General features: G+C 40.8%; 1 protein-coding gene across 2 annotated transcripts in view; it reads right to left on the bottom strand.

Moving 5' to 3' along the window:
* Positions 1-4,072: 4,072 nt before the first annotated feature.
* The window catches only part of Npsr1 (neuropeptide S receptor 1), a 178,734-nt gene continuing 163,594 nt past the window's right edge, over positions 4,073-19,212 (bottom strand). For both annotated transcript variants that reach the window (XM_027939686.3, XM_071608428.1), the window contains 4 exons: positions 18,490-18,566; positions 8,451-8,537; positions 5,006-5,186; positions 4,073-4,163 (listed from right to left, as the gene is read on the bottom strand). In XM_027939686.3, coding sequence (XP_027795487.1) covers positions 4,073-4,163; positions 5,006-5,186; positions 8,451-8,537; positions 18,490-18,566 — 436 coding nt within the window. The remainder of the gene's footprint in view (positions 4,164-5,005; positions 5,187-8,450; positions 8,538-18,489; positions 18,567-19,212) is intronic.

The raw sequence follows: 19,212 nt of genomic DNA, 5'->3' as shown, positions 1-19,212 counted from the left end.
GGTGCTCTACCTGTGTTCGTAATGTTAGAACTGTGCACACCCTTCTTACTTTTGGTCTGCTTTAATTAATGGAATTAAGTGTGATAAAATTCCCCATAGTCTGACAACTTTTTAAATAATAGTTTTGGATACCATGTTTTTAAATGCCCAGAAACTTAGAATTACTATTTCATCTTAATAAACTAAACCATTTATCATAATGAATGATCCTTATTTTTCTCTACTGCTTTTTGCCTTTAAATTTATTCATTCTTTGTCATTATCACCTCTTAGTTACTGTTTCCATAGACTGTCTTGATCCAGTCTATTATTTTAAGCTTTCTTTATCCTTATACTTTGGGCATGTCTTTTATGAATAATAGATAGTTGTTGTTTGTTTTTAATCTAGTCTGATGATCATTGATTATTAACTGGACCATGAAATCTTTTTGCATTTGTTATAATTACTAATATACTTGGATAAAACCAATCTTCTTATATATTTCCTATTGGTCTCAATTGTTCTATGTCTTCTTTCTTTCCTTGCCTTTTTTTTTTTTTTTTTTGGATTCATTGATTTCACTTCAGGAGTCTCCAAGCAGACAGAAAACCATGAGACTAGATGATCCAAGACCTCATCCCTTGAACATTCTATAAGAATGAAATTGCACTTTTATTTTTATTTTTAATATTTATATATGACAGCAGAGTACATTACAATTCTTATTACACAAATAGAGCACAATTTTTCATATCTCTGGTTGTATACAAAGTATACTCACACCAATTTGTGTCTTTATACATGTAATTTGGATAATAATGTCCATCACATTCCACCATCATTTCTAACCCCATACTCCCTCCCTTCCCCTCTCACTTTTAAAGTGTTAACTGAACCAGCCCTGTTGTGGATAATGAATTCTTAAAATGTGATTACAGAGAAATGAGGCATAGGATTTTCATGTTTCCAAAACCAAAAAGGATGGCCCCCTAAAGAGTTAGGGCCAACTCTTTGCAATCAAATGCAATTGAAAAGTCGTAGGGAACATTGGTAGCTCTCCATATAAGATGAGGTATATTCAAATCATGATGAAAACAAAATAAAACTGTGGCTGCCAGCAGGTCTCTAACTTATTTAAGAGGATTTTAGAAGATCAGATCACTTCGTTTCCTATTAAAATGCTTTAGTTTTCCTATGTCCACAGCAGACTCAGGCATTTGTGATTGACGTTGTGGATGTAAAAGCAGGAGGCAAGGTCATTTCTGTATGTGTGTATACAGAGTTGTCTGAATGAAACTAGGAAGCAAGCTTAAGCTGCATATTGGTCTGGTTTAAGGGGGACACTTTTTTTCTCATGATTAATCACAAATGAAATTCATTAAAATTTATTATAATTTTCTTTGGGAAAAGGAATGGGAGATATGGCTTGATGAAATCCAAGTTCAATTAAATTATGCTTCACATATGCCCTGAAAGAAGAGAAGCTTTTACCATTCATATTTAATTTAGTTCAGTAAAGTGGAGAGACTTATTTTCTATAGTGTGGCTGAGTATATTAAGCACATCTACTCTTGTTATCCTAAATTTCCACCTGTCCCTGAAGCTATGAGATAATGTAACCCTCTTTGACATCTTAGCGTGGGAAGTAAGCACCTTTATTTATATACCATCCACTAGCTTCTTTGGTCCCACTTGGCCATCAAAGGCTATAAAAAGTGACACCATCACCCTAAACTTCTAATTTTCTCTAAGAGCTCAAACTATTTCCTGGGAAATGATGTTTCTCTGAGTTCCTAGTGATAGATAGGGAAATTACACCTCTAAAGGGCAAATGACTAAGCTTTGAGTTACTGAGTCATTGGTTTCTTTGGGAGAGAATCCCAGAAGCTCCCTCTCCAGATGGACTTTAAGCCATTGCAATATTAGAGCCTGGATCTTTAAGGGCCCCCAAGATCCTCTGCTCCAGCCTTATTTTGGTCCCATCTTACAGATAAGACAATTGATGCCCAGGGGCATGAAATAATTCTCCCAAGGTCATGAGACTAATGAGTACTATTGTTGCCATAATATTTAAATCAGGTTTTCCCAAGCCAAGCAAATGCATGGAAATGAGGATTCCAGAAGCTCATTAATATAAAGCAATTTTCATTTTAATGGCATCTCATCCTGCAGCAATCTGTCCCATTATCTTACTGATCTCCAGTCTTCTCAGGGCATGAGAAACAGAGCATCACAACAGCTATAAATCGCATTCAGAGTTCATAAGATCACAAAGCCCCTCACTGCACCCTCTCTTCAACTTATGAATCTTCTGATGGATGAGGTAGGCATGTGACGTCTTTTGCAGACTGGAACTTGACAGAGATTGAAAGCATCTGTCAAGAGAACCTGGGCCTCCTGTTTTGCTGTCTAGGACACCTGCCAGATTCTGCTCTGTTAATTGGCTTCTGTGCAGGCAGCTATTTTAGCAACAATTCTGTAGGTCTTCTGTGGCACATCTTGATTTAAAAGGAAATGTTGAAAAGCACTTCTCAACCACTCAAAGCATCCAGGGTTGCTCAAGTTTAGCTGATTGGACAGAGAAGAAAGCAGTCTTCAAAACTGGTGTGTAGACATAAAACTAGATTATTCAGTTTCCTCATGTTCAGAGAATAATTTTCAGAGAGATGGTGTGTCTGATTTCTGTCTAAAAAGATACTTTCCCTAAGGTCAGATGGAATTGAAACGACGATTTATGGAAAAAATTGCCACCATGACCTTAAACATGCAGCCTTTGAGTTGATACCATAATGAGGAATGGAGTGCTATTAAAATATACTGAACATTTTAATGATTCCACTAGCAGTCAGCCAAAAAAAAAAAAAAAAAAAAAGATTTCAACTCTGGAAGAGAGGATTTTGCCAAGGAGATTTTAATGTCAAGAATGTATGTGAAGCTAAAAATAAGGTTCTCATGCGCATCCCAGAGCCGTGGGTGGGGATGTATACATAATCAAATTTAATTATTCCATTTCCACTTATAGAAAAATCTAAAGGAAAAAATTAACTTTAAAACATTTAGTCATATTTCACTTGGATTATGCTTATAAATACCAAACTCCAGACCTGTCAAAATAAACCCCACCAGTGCTTCTTGGCAGAGGTGTTAGATAGACAAAGACTACAGCATGCAAAACTGGTAAAGAGCTTACAGAATCGTCATGCCTGGAAAAACCACAGGAACTCAGCTCCTATCTGAAGAGAGGATCGGAGGGCTACAAGGGGTAGAAGTGACCCTGAGTGTGAGCAATGGAATTCAGAGTGACCCAAACACTGGATACAGAGGGAAGAGCCTTCAGAGATACTCAAAGATCCCTGAGTTCCAGGTCTCAGCAATCTGGGGCTGGAGGTGAAGGACCCATGGTTTCCTATCACAATATTTTTCCCATCAGAGAAAATACCCTTACACTTGACCTTGTTATGGAGGGCCAGTAGTTGTGTTCTTTCCATGAATTGCTTGTTGATACAACAGAAGTGTGAGTTTAGCTGCTGCCAATGCATCCACCTGCACACTGAGGACATGCAAAGCACCAGTGTCTGAAAGTAAATTTGTTGGCATTTCAAGGGCAAACTTCTTTTTGGCTACAACCACCAAACCTCCAATCCAAAACTGGGAGATAAAAAGTCTAGTCTTTATTAAGTCTTTTATTTACTTTTAAAATTATAATTAGAAGATTTATGAATAACCTTTTTTTCCCCCTTTTGTCCCTTCTGCTTCTGTATCTCCTTGCTTATCCAAACCAGGACCCTGGGTCAGTACCATCTCTGTCCATTGGGTTTGGGTGCGGCCAAAGGGAAGGAGGGCTGGAAATCGCAAGAGAGGAGGAGGAAAGAGTGTCTTTCCTGGTTCCCATGGATAGTTGGTGAGTTGGTTTTGGCTAATACTTGCCATTGCAGATGACACACCCTCATTAGAACATGTATCTTGAACATTCCCAAGTTATGACAGGAGCAGGGTGGAGAAATCGGCTCAGGCTCCTTGCACATGCACAGCTGACTGTGGGGACCTAAAGAGCTCATGAGACTCCGCCTACAACTGCAATTGTCCAAGGGTCTAGATGAATTCTGGCTTGGACAGAATCTGCATCTCATGTCTTTCCGTTCTTTCTCGGCATGTCATTCTAGAGTCTTGTGATCTTTGCTCTCTAGAAAAAGTCAGAATAAAGTAGTAAGGGAAAATAATTTATCCTGATGTAAAGGAAAGTAGAGATACTAAGAGATAATTGTTAATGAAGGATTATTAAAGATCAGACAATGGATAGACCCTTGACAGGTAATATCCTGACATTCCCTCTCCACCACTTGCAGACCTTTGGTCAGCACCAAACCCCAGTGGACAGAAACACTATTGGCCAAGATTTTACACAGGAGGAAACTAAAGTTTTTAGAAGTTTAAAAACTTGTCCAAGATCACACATAGCTATGGGTAAACAATGGCAGGATTTAAACTTCTGTCAGTGGTATTAAGTCCAAACCTTAAACCATTCCACTATTCTATTTCCTATTAATTTCTCTACCTTCTTCCTAGCCTGTGAAGGAAAACAGGTGAAACCCAACAGAATGACAATAGTTATGGAAGGGATTTAATTTTAGCTCTGCTACTAGTTATTCATATAACCTCAGCAAGGCCATTTCATCTGTGAGTCTTACTTTGTTTAGCTCTAAAATAGTAAAGATGTTCCATTTCCTGTTACCATGATAGAATTATATTGAAGCAATTCATATAGAGAAACTTTAAACAAAATAAAGACCTTCTAAATGTGTCATGATTAAGGCCGTTATTATAGGAAGTGGTATAGAAGAAAGAGCACTGACTGTATAGCTCAATCTAGGTTAAATCTGTCACATTAGTGGAAATTTTCTGATCTCTCATGTCTCATCTATAAAACAGTGAGTCTGTCACCTGCTTTGGGATGAAGAACACCCATGCTGGAGTCAGAATGTGGTGGCCATCAGTGTGTCTGACCCAGGTAAGAGTACCACTTACTTGCAGGGATAGCAGATGGAGCCGCTGAAAATACAGTAGATGAGGGGGTTGATGGCACTATTCAGTGCTGGCAGGTTCTGAATGATCACGGAGGCATAAAAACGCTCCTTGGTGTCTGGAAGGAGGTTGAAATTGTCCAAAATGTCAAAGAGGAAGTATGGGCTCCAACAGCAGATGAAAGCTGGGGAGAAGTGAACCATTAGGCACCACAGAGGCTACAGCTGAGGGGTCTCTTTTTAGTTGGCCCTTATGGGAGTTTCAACTGGGAGGATTTGGGGCATCTGGAATCTTTCAGAGATGTTTTAGGGCTGTGTATGCAGTTTAGAAAAGTTGTTTGCGTTGATATTGATGACATGAAAATACCATCCAACTAATAATACCCCTGTCCAAATCAATTGGTGTGTGGAAGACCCTGATTCTGCTTGGCTCCAAATCCTCAAAGAAAATGAGTGAGATGTGGGAATCCAGAGTGTGAGGGTTAATTTTATGTGTCAACTTGACTGGGCCCCTGGCTGCCTAGATATTTGGCTAAACATTATTCTGGATGCATTTCTGAGGCTGTTTTCAGATGAGATTAACACTTGAATCAGTGGACTAAGAAAAGCAGAGTGCCCTCTTTAGGTTGGGTAGGCTTCATTCAATCTCTTGAAGGCTTGAATAGAACAATACAGCTGAGTGACAAACGATTCACTCTCTCTGCTTGACTGTCTTTGAGCTAGGACATTGGTCTTCTACTTCATGCTTGGAGTCACACTGGAACTTAAATCATCTATTCTTTTGTTGTCAGACTTTTGAACTCAGACTTGGATTAGAACTTAGACCACTGTCTCCTGAAACTCTAGCTTATCAACTGCTGATCTTAAGACTTCTTAGCCTTCATAATCATATATATATATATAAATATATATAATCATATATATATAAATATATATAATTATATATATATATATATATATATATATATATAATAAAGCAAAATCAATCAATCAATCAATCAATCAATCAATCTATCTATCTATCTCTTCATATTTCCCTAGAGAGCATAGACTAATACAGAGCTACATATTCTGGGGTTTACTGAACACACACGTGTGTTGCCCTACTGTCTGGGTACAGCTTTGCCACTCTTCTCTCCCAAACAACTTTCCCACCCACAAGATTTTTCTAAGAGTAGGAGCAAATGGACTTCTTCAGCCAGCTGGATGCTGGGAAGTTTTTCTTCCATAATTGTTCAAGAGGGATTCTGTAACTTGCTTGGGAGTTTTGAAATAAGGAATTAATTCATGATGATGGCAATGTATTAAATGGGACCCATTCAAACAAAAACAGCAATGAGAATTCTGGACCCTGGGTAGTTAACCCCAGCATTGGCTCAGAAAAGTGGTTCTGGGATATCAAAGGTAAAACTGCATTGTGTGTGTGTGTTTGTGTGTGTGTTGAGAGAGAGAGAGAGAGAGAGAGAGAGAGAGAGAGAGAGAGAGATTGTCACAGGGATGCCCATCCTACTGTATACTATAGGCAGCAGCCCAACCAGGAAAAACTTGTTTCATACTCCAAACATTTTTCATATGTCCGACTGGACATTGGTTGGTTTATAATTACCCCCAGGCTAGAAACCCAAATCTCATATATGTACATGGATATTTTTAATAAAAAGTGAATTTTTCAGAAATGTAATTTCCTTGTAAGTGAGAAATGATTAATTCGGAACTTTACCATGGTTTATTTGTCTGCTTAGAAAATCAAGTCACTGACAGCAATACTATATCTTTATGCCTCCATGAAAACACACCTGTATTGGTTTTTATTTGTAGCTATTATGATGTTCAGGTGTAAGCATCTGATTACTTCATTATTCTTCTCATGTAGGTGTGGCCACATAGTGACATGTCAAAATTGGTGTTATTTTATTATAAATTACTTTCTTTCTATTCTTACTTTAGATAATTGTTGGAGTAGTACACTGATTTTTTTTAACCATACAAGGCAGAATGTATTATACATGCCATTTTAGGTGATAAAGAGGCATTACAAAGTGTTTGTTACAGAAAGGGCCATTTTGGTCTGCCAATACTCACTGACCCTCTCATGGGCATACCTGCTTGCAGACTGAAAGGATCTTGTAGGGGCTAGAAATATGGTCCCTGATAAAAGGCTTATGGGGTTCTGGAATAATGTATAAACATGCATTTCCCAGCTCAACATCCAGGGAATGTGCATCTGATTCTGATTGGGAAGGCAAAGAGAGCCTTTGATGTACTTCAGAAGCCTCTGAGAAAGGCTTCTCAGGGCCTGGTGAGTGGTATGCACTTTCTCCCCAGTTCTGCCTGCGGTGTTGTTTTGTGCCCATATTCTGCTGGCTGAGTCACACTGTTTGTGGTCTGTTTGGCATTTTGCAGTTGCATTTTAGAAAGGAGAGATGGGCTGCTCTGGTGATTTGACATGCAGCTAATGCTCTCCTGGAGCTTCTAAGAGCTGCCAGAGGAGCCTGGAGGAGGGTGTTTCAGCTAAATAAAAAGGGGATAGCACAAATCCCTTTTCTTCTTGTGTATCTCGATTCATTTGCTCATTTAACACATATTAATTGAGCAGTGTATGGGGAACCCTATTTTAGTCTTTGCTGATAACAATAATGTAATTAACAAAAACAGGTCATTGTCCTCATGGATTTATTGCTCCAGCAAGGGAGATAGACAGTAAGTAGTGTAAGTAGTATAAGTAGTAAGTAGTGTGTGTGTGTGTGTGTGTGTGTGTACACAGAAGTAGGGACCATGAAGAAGTATAGGAACCATGAAGATAAACATGTTAGGGTAAGGCTAGAGGAGGGTTATTTTAAAAGACTTGCCAATAAGGCTGAAGGAAATGTCATCGTTAGGGAACAAACCAAAGTGGGGGAGGAAGCCATGAATTCATCCAAGAGGAGAAAATTTCAGACAGGAAGGTTCAAGGTGACTTTATGGAATGTTAAAAATAGAGAGAAAGGAAAGGAAAGGGGCAGAAGACAACACGGAGGAAGGACAGAAAAGATGGCCATAAGGAAAGTATTAGCAGTGACATGGAAGTTAAATATCCAGAAGAAATGGAATGTACTTCTATCTCACCTTTGCTGTTTTCAGCCCTGGAGGACAGTGTGTATTAAAGGAAGCACCTGAGTTAACAGGGTGATCTTGGCATAAACAGCTAATTAGGTCCTAATCTAATTTACTCCCAAGTTATGCAACACAGAGCTTTAATGGTTGACTTTATTCATAAGGAGAAAGATTAGGAACCAAATGTTGGCCCTTGAAAGAAGCCCAGATGGACTGATGAGTCTCACACATTACTTTCCAAGCAGATAAAGATAGAAGTGCTATACACAAATTCCTTCCTTTTATGGGCTTCCTGCTACTAGTTTGGTTTTGAAACATTTATACGGTTTTGCAATCCAAGGAGGGACATTGCTTACCAAGGATGATGACAATGCTGTACTTGATGGCCTTAATTTTTGCCTTTGAGATGAGCCCTCGATTGTAGCTGGTGCACAGTTTCCCATCTGTAGATACAACAGGTGAATGGTCAACTGGAGTGCTCAAGATGCGGCAATTTCTGTTTCTACAAGTAGGAACTTTGAAGGTTAGACCTGTGGCTTTCAATGGATGGGACCACTTATGTCCTGCTTGTCTATGACTAGAAGGCTTTCCTCAGATAGTTTTAGAGTGAAAATGGCTCAAGGATGGTTGCTGGAAACTGCTCAGTTTGCAACTTAACACAATATGCGAATGCTGTGGGATGCAGACATGGTCAGATGATCTGAAATCAGCTGCAGCTGGAATTAGACTACGTGACCAGAGGGGCAGAGACCTTCTCTGTTGGGGGCTGTTCTCTGAGCTCCATGCTATGCCAAGACTCTTGTATATTTGCTTCGGCAACCTGAGCAAAAGTCATTTTGCTAGGACGGTCGTCCTAGACCAACTCATTCATCTAACTCAGAAACTTTACTCAACAAAATTCAAGCTCAAAATCTCCCAACAAAAGCTCAAACACAAACAACTGGCATACATCTGAGCTTGGATATAACTTTAATCATATTGGGCTGTCATGTGATAGTAAAACACTTGTGGGAGGGGTGAAATAAGAATCCACTACAATATAAGCTAGAGGAGCCCAGGAGTTTTATTTTCTCCACTTCTAGTAATAATGATATGAATATGAAATGATTACTTAACATTAATTTAATGAATCAATAATAACCTCCCATAGACAAGACAGGGGCAAAATATCATGGTCAGAATTCAGAGCAATAAGAGGAGAGAGATGGTAAATTTGGGGGGTGAAATGTTGGTCCTGGGTCCTTTGCCTCTGTGAAAAAGATTTTCCTGTTAGAAATTTACCAGCTTATATGGTACCTTCTAAGAAATTTGGAAAAGGTCTCCTTCCTTTGGATGGACACAGACCTGCCCCAGAACATACCTCAGGGAGGGAAGCAGGGAAAAAAAGCCAGCCTCCCTCCCTACATGATTCAACTTGGTGCGATTGAGTTGGACAAAATGGTTCAGCCCTAGCAACAGCCCAGCTCAGAGGCCCAGTCAGCATCTAAGCCAAATGGGGCAAGGCTGTTGTCCACTAGGGAGGCCAACTTCAGTGCTCTGTTGTCCTCACTACATTGTCCATATTTTATGTTTGAGATGTATTTGAGTCCTTGTAGAAACCCTTTAGAAGTTTACTTAGCTTCATTCATTCAATCTGTTCTGCAACCCAACTTAATCCAACAAGCATAGCATGTGTGCCCAGAGGTATGGATTGAACAGAAATCGAAAAGAATTCGATTTCTCTAGCAACTTTCAATCCAGCAGTAAAGATCACATACTCGCCTCAAGTTGAATGAGAAGAGAGAAGACACCAGCCATGGACAGAGGAGACAGTGGTACCCCCATAGCTATGCCAAGGAGGCTTCATGGAAAATGCAGAGAACATTAAGTCAAATTTGAATGACATGAGAGGGATTCCACAGGAAAGATGGAGGTGCAGGTACAGCACTGGGAGAGATAGGGAAAGCAGAGGGAGCATTCTCAGCTGAGACATGAAACAAGAAAAGTGGAGGATGTATTTGGACCATGATGAGTCATCTTGTTTGGATGTAGCCTGCAAGTGCGTGGGGTTTGAGGGTGCAAAGAAGAACTGAGCTGGGAAGACCTTGAATATCTTTGAAGAAGTCTGTGCCGAATTTCCGAGGCAGCAATTTTCAAACATTTTTGTAGTGTGAATATTTCTTCATTGAAAAGGACACACTATTACAAATGATAACAGGTTTTTAGGTGCAAATAACTAAAATACTTATAATTGATTCTTATTTCTTAAGGCATACCCCACAAGGTCACTCTTATTTATTTATTTATTTATTTATCTATTTATTTATTGTGGTGCTGTGGATTGAACCAGGGCCTGTTCATGTGAGGCAAGCACTTTACCAACTAAGCTATATCCCTAGTCCAAGGCCACTCTTAAATATTGTTAAGGTCTTTAAATTATTCTTTGCATTTCCTAAAACCACAGAACCCAAGCACTGTAAGGCAGCAGATGCTTCAGAAACATTTATAGCAGTGGTTCTCAACTGGGTGTGATTTTGCCTTCCAGAGGACTTGAGCAATGCCTAGACCCAATTTTGGTTGCCACAACTCTGTGTGTGTGTGCGTGCGTGCGTGCGTGCGTGCATGTGTGTGTGTGTGTGTGTCCAGTGGGTAGAAGGGCCAGTAATGCAATTAGACATCCTTCAACATGCAGGGCAGTCTCCTCTCCTTCAACAAAGAATTATACAGTACAAATTGTTGAAGGTGTGAAGGTTGAGAACCATGATTTCCAGGGTCATATCTTGGGAGGGACACAGGCTTCAGAGTCATACCTGAATATACACTCCAGCTCCACCAATGACTATCTGTGAATGCTTAGGCAAATAGCCAAAGGTTCCTAGTCTTAATTTCCCCATTTAAAAAATGAATCATAGAACAGTAACCTCACGGAGTTACTTTGAGAATTATAGTAAAATAATGTATTCGGGGTGCTAAGTTTCATGCTGGGATGTCAGTTACTCTGCCAATTGGGATGATGAAGTTTTAACTGCATTTTAGGAGGAATATGAGCTCTCTCTTTATGGAAGAAAACATGAGATATTACTACCTTATACAATGTTATCTGTAGTCAACAGAAAATTACCAGGGTGGGATTATTCCTGTGGGAGACAAAGAAAGATGATAGCAGACCAAATTATATCTTTTTGAAGTGTCTCCACTTGCTGGTCCTAGGTAACAGCTGGGTTCTAAACAGTGTGTAACAGCTGGGTTTTAAAGACATAGTTGGTCATTCCAAAAAGTTTTTAAAAATGACATTTGTGCTCTGAAATCTGTTTAAAATGGAAACTCAAAATACTTTCCACAAGGCTACTAGGTGACAATATAATCAACTACCTTGCTCTCCCATCTGCCAATGAGATCAGTGAAAAGCGTCTTTAATCTGACCACTTCAGGAAATGCAAAGCCCCAGCTTCCAAAGATGGCTCTTCAAAGAGAGCTGAGCTACAAAATGCCGGTAATTCTCCTTTATTGGGAGATAAAAGGATTATTTCTACTCAGGCTTTGCTGTGGAGCTGGAGTGAAAAGCAGTGAAATTCAGCTGTCACTGTGCATTAATGGCTTGGGCAGCCTGGAGGCAGTGCACCTACTAGATTTGAGACTGAAAGGAACACATTATTTAGACTGTTTCGTTCCAGGGTGAATCCCCAGTGGGGTCCCTGCCCCAAATATAGTCTCCAAATGGCCAGTTCCAACTCTGAACTTTCTCCAGGCTTCGGGCCCCTAACTGAGCTGCTGGGAGCCCATTCTTCATGTGGGCTGAACACCTGAAGCTGGAGCCATGGGTCCCTTTGGATTTTAAAGCAGGCAAAAAATCATTCCTGCCAGGTGGGGAGGTCCATCTGTGGGCCTATAGTAAGTGCAAGTGATTTGTTTAGAAACAAGGAAGCCTTACTGGCAATGTTTTAAAATAAGTATGTTTCTTTCCTGTGTTGGAAAATTTGTGTCCTTCAGGTTGATTTAAAAAATTGAATACACTTTCTTAGTAATTTTTCCAGATTACTAAAAGTTTTAAAGTTTAAAATTTATTTTTAATTATTTGTGACTTTTTATTTCCAAATATAAACCTGAATGCTCCCAGAAATCATTAAATTTTTTTTTTTGTGTGTGTGCATTTGACCTCCTCTGCTTAGTTGTAGGGGACTGGGCATTTTCTTCCCAGGATTCTTTTGACTTTTTGGTTTCTCTGGTAAACTCAAGGGGGGTGGCGTGGTCTCCAAGTTTTCCAGGATCTTTCCCTGGCCACCACCTGTGCCTCTGTGGTGACCTTATCTGAATCATGCTTTCTACGGTCCTTGCTGTTTCCCTGGGCAGCCCCAGGCCACTCCACCCAGACCTCCCCTTTGTGATCCATCCCCTCTGGAGGGGCTGTGGCTGGGCACCATGTGCTTGGTAGCTGCAGTCACTTCTAAGCCGCTCCTGCAAGTTCCCTTTATTAGAGTTTGTGCCCCTGGGCAGTCGCTTTGCTCTCTGCTCACTGCTCTTGGCCTCAGCTCTGTGTCTGGGTTGTGAATTATTCAGCATCGCTGCTCTTTCCTGGGATACCTGCTCTCAAAGTGCTTCTGCAGGAAACAAGAACATGTCTTCACTCCTCTGTGTTCTGAGGCTTGGGGCTCCTGTAGTAGCCACCTAAGTTCCCAGGGCTTCATAGTCAGCTTTGTCCTCCACAGCTGCTGACAAGAGGCTGGGGTGATTAGGTTGGAGCAGTCTTGGGTGACCCAGAACTCATATCTCCTTTTGACCTTAAGGACCTTGGAGGACTTATTCCACCCCCTGCTTTTTTTTTTTCCTCACCAAGTGCTGCCTCTCTCCCCATTAGCTCGACATGCCTGCATATATTTGAACTTTCAGGTTGAATTCTTTTTGAGTTATTTTCCCAAAAAGAGGTTTTCAGCCCAGTGCCAACTGTAGGTCACAGTCAGATCTGAGAAGGTATCTCCTGACGTACCAGTTAGCCATGTCTGCACCTCAGTTCTTAGCTCAGGCAAAACCAGGAACCCAGACAGGCCTTTAATAATGCAGAGATGAGTGAGCTGTCCATCAAACCCTTTCCTTCTCCGGGGCATGCAGCTATACTATGTTCCCCAACTGCCTTTTTGGCAGGTTATAGTCATGAGACTAAGTTCTGCTTTAGGGGACTAGGGGAAGAATTGATGTCTCTCCTCCCCAGACCTGACTCCAATAAGCCACAAAAAAACCCTCCACTTTTCACCCCACCCCTGCCTTCTGCATGCAGGTGCTGAGGAATACCTTAAGTAGCCCTTTGTTAAATGTAGCAGAATTTTCATCTACTTGAATTTTTGACTGTATGGAACAATGCCCTTCCCTTTGGCCTTTACTGCCAATTGGAATTTAATTGAGCAAGAGATAAACCTAGGTTTTGTTAAGGGTACTGGTGTTTTGGAGTTGACACAGTTGCTTGCTTGTGTTTTCCTAACTAAAACAGAAACTGGTATCTTACATGCAATGTTGTCTTGATAAAAGTCTAACATGTGGCACTGGCTATGTGGGCAGGCAGCAGGTGGCAAGGACACTGAGACTGGAAGCTGGGACTTAGCGATCCATTTGTTAGAAGTGCCACATATGATGCCTGGGAAGGCAGACTGTGCCTACTGAGCCTGGATCCCAGGGGGTGAGGTTGTTAAAGTGAATTTTAATAGTGCCTATTGATTTTTACCAGCTGTGTTTAGCAAGGAATTGGGAAAAAGAAATGAACTCAGATAAGAGTTAGTTGGTTTATGAGTAAATATAAAAGGAGTTTGAGAAAGTCCCCCAATTTGGGATCTTGCAGAATGACAAATGCCAACAGCTTCTAGTCTCCAAAGATCCTGGTTACATACTTTGCATGGGTCAGGGCAAAATGAAAATGGAAGCAGAACATGAAACCAAACATGAGCCTTTCTCTTGTGTGTGTGTGTGTGTGTGTGTGTACCAGAAATTGAACTCAGGGGCACTCGGCCATTAGTCACATCCCTAGACTTATTTTGTATTTTATTTAGAGACAGGGTCTTGAGTTTCTTAGCACCTTGCTTTTGCTGAGGCTGGTTTTGAACTGGAAGTCCTCCTGCCTCAGCCTCAGCCTCCAGAGCCACTGGGATTACAGGCATGTGCCACCATGCCCAGCATGAGCCTTTCTTAAATGCACAGGATTAAATCTGGCCCTGGTCTCCAAATTAAGCTATAACATTGAGAGATTTTAATTAGAAAATATCCCTTAAGATTTATTCTTAAAGCAAAGATCAGACCAGGGATGTGGCCTCCCACCTATTGTTTCTGATGACCTCCAGCTAGTTTCCATCAAGTTGATGGGTAGGGATTGGTTGAGGAAGCACAGAAAAAAAATTAGATCTGAGAATTTTATTAAGAATAACTTTTTAATTATAGTTTCTAACATGTAAGATCAGAAAGCAAATAGATAAGAGTCTGCTAAGTTTTTGAAGAATTATATTTCCAAGGAAACCATAAACCATGAGATTCATATCTTTGCCAATACTTCGAATTATCAGATTTTTACAATTTTACTAATTCCGTGGTAGAAAGTTATTGAGATTTAAACATGTACTTTCCTGAGTACTGATGAAGTGCTGAATCTAATTTTTGGCTATTCCTATTTCCCTTTGTGCTGATTTTTAAGATGTTTGTCACTAAAAAAATGTTCTTAAAATTGATTTTCAGTAGTTCTTCATATATTCTGCATACTATCTTTTCCCAGGTATATGTGTTGTAAATAGCTTCTCCCAGTTCGTGCATTGATAGTTTATGTGTCAACAGAGTCAAATTTATGCATTTTTCCTTTTATAATTCAATGTATCATGTATCTTGTTGAAGAAAACCTCCTTTCCTCAATGTCATAAAGATATTGTCTGCTTTCATTTTGAAAGTCTTCATTTTCACATTTAAGTCTCTACGTCCCTTGGAATTTGTTTTTGCTTATGGATGGAGGTAAAGATCTGATTTCATTTCTTTTCGTATGATCTTCTGACATCTATCAAGTTCTCATATATGTGCAGGTCTGTTTGGGGCTGTTTTATTTTCTATTTGTCTATTGTATTGTGCCAACACCACACTCTATTAACCACAGTGACTTTGTAATAAATCTTAACATTTGGTACAGCAAACCTCTTCTGCATTGTTCTGCTTCTCCAGGAATGTCTTGGCTATTGTTGGCCCTTGATTTTTTAGTGTATATTTTAAAAGCAGCTTATCAATCTCAATATACTAGTACAATCCATTTTTTTATTGGAACTATATTAAATTTTCGATTGGTTGGAAGGGTCATTGCTTTGTGATATTGAATCTTACTATCCACAAACATGTTATAATATTTATTTATTTGTATCTTGATACTTTTTTGAACATATTTTGTTAAATGTAGTTTATCTGTAGAGAGGCCATTGTATTGATGGTTACAGATGGGGATGCTAAGACCAAGTCTGCTTTCATTTTGAAAGTCTTCATTTTCACATTTAAGTCTCTAAGTCCCTTGGAATTTGTTTTTGCTTATGGATGGAGGTAAAGATCTGATTTCATTTCTTTAATTATAGTTTCTAGCAATTAATGGGTTTATATTAAATGTGTTAATGTAGACAGTGACAGAACTCTAACCCACTTTCTAATCTATGCCTTTTTTCCTTCACCCCATTCTGCCTCATTTAATCTGAAACATGCACTTTGGAGACAGCATGGATCACATCACATCTGACAAGCCATAATTGCAAGTCCCAGTCCCATCCAGATATGTTATACTTGGTTTACTCCTTGGGTGAGCCCCCTGCCCCCAAGTCTCCTGCCTCCACATGGGAAATGTTCTAGTTTATAGGGCATTAAGAGCATGGACATAAGAGCATGCTCATTTTATGAAAGACCATGTGCAAGGTTGGGAAATTGATCCACCTATCACCCTTTACACTTGTTTGGGGGAACGTCTCGAGATCATTTATGAACCAGTTTTGCTTTTTCTTTCAGTCCGCCTTTGAGCAGGAGAAAATAGACATTATTTGTCAGCAAGAAGAATGGTTCCTACATGAAGGATGGCTTGAATTTTGCAGCCAGTGTTTACAAAGTGAGCTTCTGTTCACACTAATCATTGCTAATGTCCTCTTGTTGATGAGCAATAATCCTGGCATGCCAGCACCACTGGAGTTCCTGTTTACCGGCCAACTCCAGTGCTGCTTGGCTGTTATGACAGATAGCAAATCAAGTGAGATCCATTTGTGAAGAAGACACAGAAAACATATGATCTTTTGAGAATACCAGCTGGCCTCATTCCAGAAGGAGGTCACTAATGGTCTTAAAGGATAGAGACAATGAAAAATAGGTGTAACAGAGATGCACAATTACATTAAAGAGTAAAAACTAGCATTTCTACCTCCAGGGAGGGCAATGACATAGTGTATTTCAATGGAAAAAAAAATCTCTAACCTTCAGTACTGAAGGTCGGGGGAGTCTAACAGTGCAGGGACTGGAAGATGTAGTAAAAGGGAGTCAGGGGGAACTCTGGAGAGAGACAGGACCTCAACCATAGTGAGGAGAGGATTGCTGACAAAGAGGGGCAAGTAGCTGGCAGAATGTGGAAACTTTCTGTCACCCCAAACCTCCAGAAGCATCAACTCTTCACTCTTTTGAGTTGTCAACTCATGGAAAACAAGGTGGGCTCCAAACTCTGAAGCCACAGGAGTGTAGGGAGTAGAAAGCTGGAGAAGGGGAGTCAGTGAGGTTGTGTGCTCAGAGGGGCAGGCAGGGAGGAGCAGGCTAGCCTGCTGGGATTGTAGAAATCACAGGACAGGGGCTTAAATGAATTTAATTATCTAAAAGTATAGGGGGACCTAGCTGTTTCAGCAAAGTTGGCCCTAAACATACCAGTCATGAGATTTTAAATATATCCAAATAAAAACTTCCGAAAATGAGACAGTGTGGTGCTCTGAAGGCAACAGGAGAGTACCATAGAGGAAAGGCCATGCCAAAGACCTTGAGCTTGGATGTTTAATCAAAAGCAGTTTTCTTTTTTTTTCTTTTAGCCATTCACCATTTCTATTTCTATAATGTTCTTCCTCCTGGGAGGCATCCTAGCCTGATTTAGGCAAGAAAGCAGGAGCTCTCTGGTCAATCATGTACATTCCTGGTCATGTCACATGCTACCCATAGAAACAAGCTTAACCTTTCAATCTTTTATCTGGAAAAGACAATCAATAAGACCACCTCCAGTGGTTTGTAGGGAGTAAAGGAGATAATGCACTTCACCTAGTGAAGTGGCTAAGAGTGAAGTGGCTCTCCCTGTCCCTCTGACCTGTGTGTCTGTGTTGCTGGGACACAAGGTCCTAGACTGCCAGCTGCCTATAGTCAGGAACTTTTCTATGGCCTCATTTGTCATTCCCATTTCTTTGTACCACTCCTGGATGCAGAGCACTGCAGAACTAACTGAACTTCAGAGAAAAACATGAAGACTTACATCTCTACTCATTCTCCTAGGGAAAGAGACACAGATCACCAGTGTCCAGTGACCCTTGTGAATCCTCTTGGTTGGCCCACATCACATGAGAATAAGGAGCTTCTAGGGGAATGCAATAAGCTCCATCTTGGTCCAATGCAGGTGGGTTAACTCCATGTCTGAAAAGAAGAGAACTTATAGGGGGCCAAGTTGAGCCCCTCATTTTAATATCTTGAAGACCAGAGAAGTTGCATGACTTAGCAACTATCACATTATAACAAACATGAAACCAGCAGCCGTTTTTACTCTTTCTGGCCTGTTAGTTTGCTGTGTTTTCTCCAAGGTGGTACCTGAGTCAGGCCCAGGAAACTTGCTTGGGAAGCAGAGACAGCCTCTAGGTCTCAGAGCTGTTGCTTAGGAGGTGTTGCATATCCAGGTTCACTGAAACAAATTTGGGAAGGGTCCTAGCGGGCAATCTTAGGTGCAGACTAGTTTTAAGTTGGTGTGTTGGGGCAGCGAGGAAAACATGTGGACCATTCCTTAGCTGGCTTGGAGCCCAGGATCATTCTTGGACAGATGGCAGATTTACTCATCTCTGAATCCAACAGAAAGGCCCAGCCTCATGTTTGCTAAATGCATGGTGTCTCTCATTCCTGCATCCTCCAGGGTGCTCCCTGCCTAACCTGAGATTAGAGAGACTCTCAATCTTGGCCCAAAGACTGCTTCTCCCTGTTTTCAGGGGGCCGAGTGGGGAAGACAGTGCCTCCCAGAGACAGCGTTTGGTGGGTTTGATCTGTGAGATAGGTCCTGATATAATTGTGCAGGCTTGTATAAAACCATTCAGGAAATCCCAGCTCATGTTTGTATACCCAGGAAACCCCAGCTCATGTTTGCTAGAGGAAAACCTTTTCAGGGGCAAAATTAGTCACAAACTGGGCGATATGGAGACTTACCCGAGCAGTTAGAAATCACCATCTCCTGGGCTTTGCTTTTAATCCAAATAGTTCGGATCACAATGCCATAGATGATGCTGAAAGGACCAGAGGGAATATTAAAATACCTAGTGGGTCCCTCCTGTTAGGACAAACAGGGTGACTATTACCACTTTCCTGATGATGAGCTCTCAAGCAACCTGCTTGCCACACTTGCTGAAACAGGGAGAACCATAAAAGGTCAGTGGAATGGAGCTGCTTGTATTTTAAGTGAGGAGGTCAGGACCTGGGGAAGTCAAACAATCCAGGTGCTTTGAGGGACAGCTGTGATGAGACTCCAAACACCAGCTTTGCTGTCAGAAAGAACTGGGTCTCCCCTATCATGTACTGGCTGTATGACCTTGACTGTGAACAATTTAGGTGGCCTCTGTGCACTTGCCTCTGCTACTGATGCCTTTGCTAGACCCTCTTCCTTGCATTTGGACAGGACCTGCAACTTGCTTCTGATCAACCCAGTGTGCTGCATGTGATTACATAGGGTGAAGCACCTGCCTTGCTAGTGCCTGTCTCCTTTGCTGGCTTTAAAGAAGCAAGCTACTGAGAATACTGCTGCCCCAGTGAAATTCATTCTGCTAAAAGCCAGAGGGAACTTGGAAAAGAGCTTTCTCCTGCTGACCCTCTGATGACCCCCGAGTCCTAGTTAGCACCCGATGACAGCCTTGCCTAAGCAGGGACCCTGTTAAG

Source organism: Marmota flaviventris, chromosome 1 (assembly GCF_047511675.1).
Source record: "Marmota flaviventris isolate mMarFla1 chromosome 1, mMarFla1.hap1, whole genome shotgun sequence".
NCBI lineage: Eukaryota > Metazoa > Chordata > Mammalia > Rodentia > Sciuridae > Marmota > Marmota flaviventris.
The sequence above is the reverse complement of the archived record's forward strand: the minus strand, read 5'-3'. Positions and strand labels throughout refer to the sequence as shown.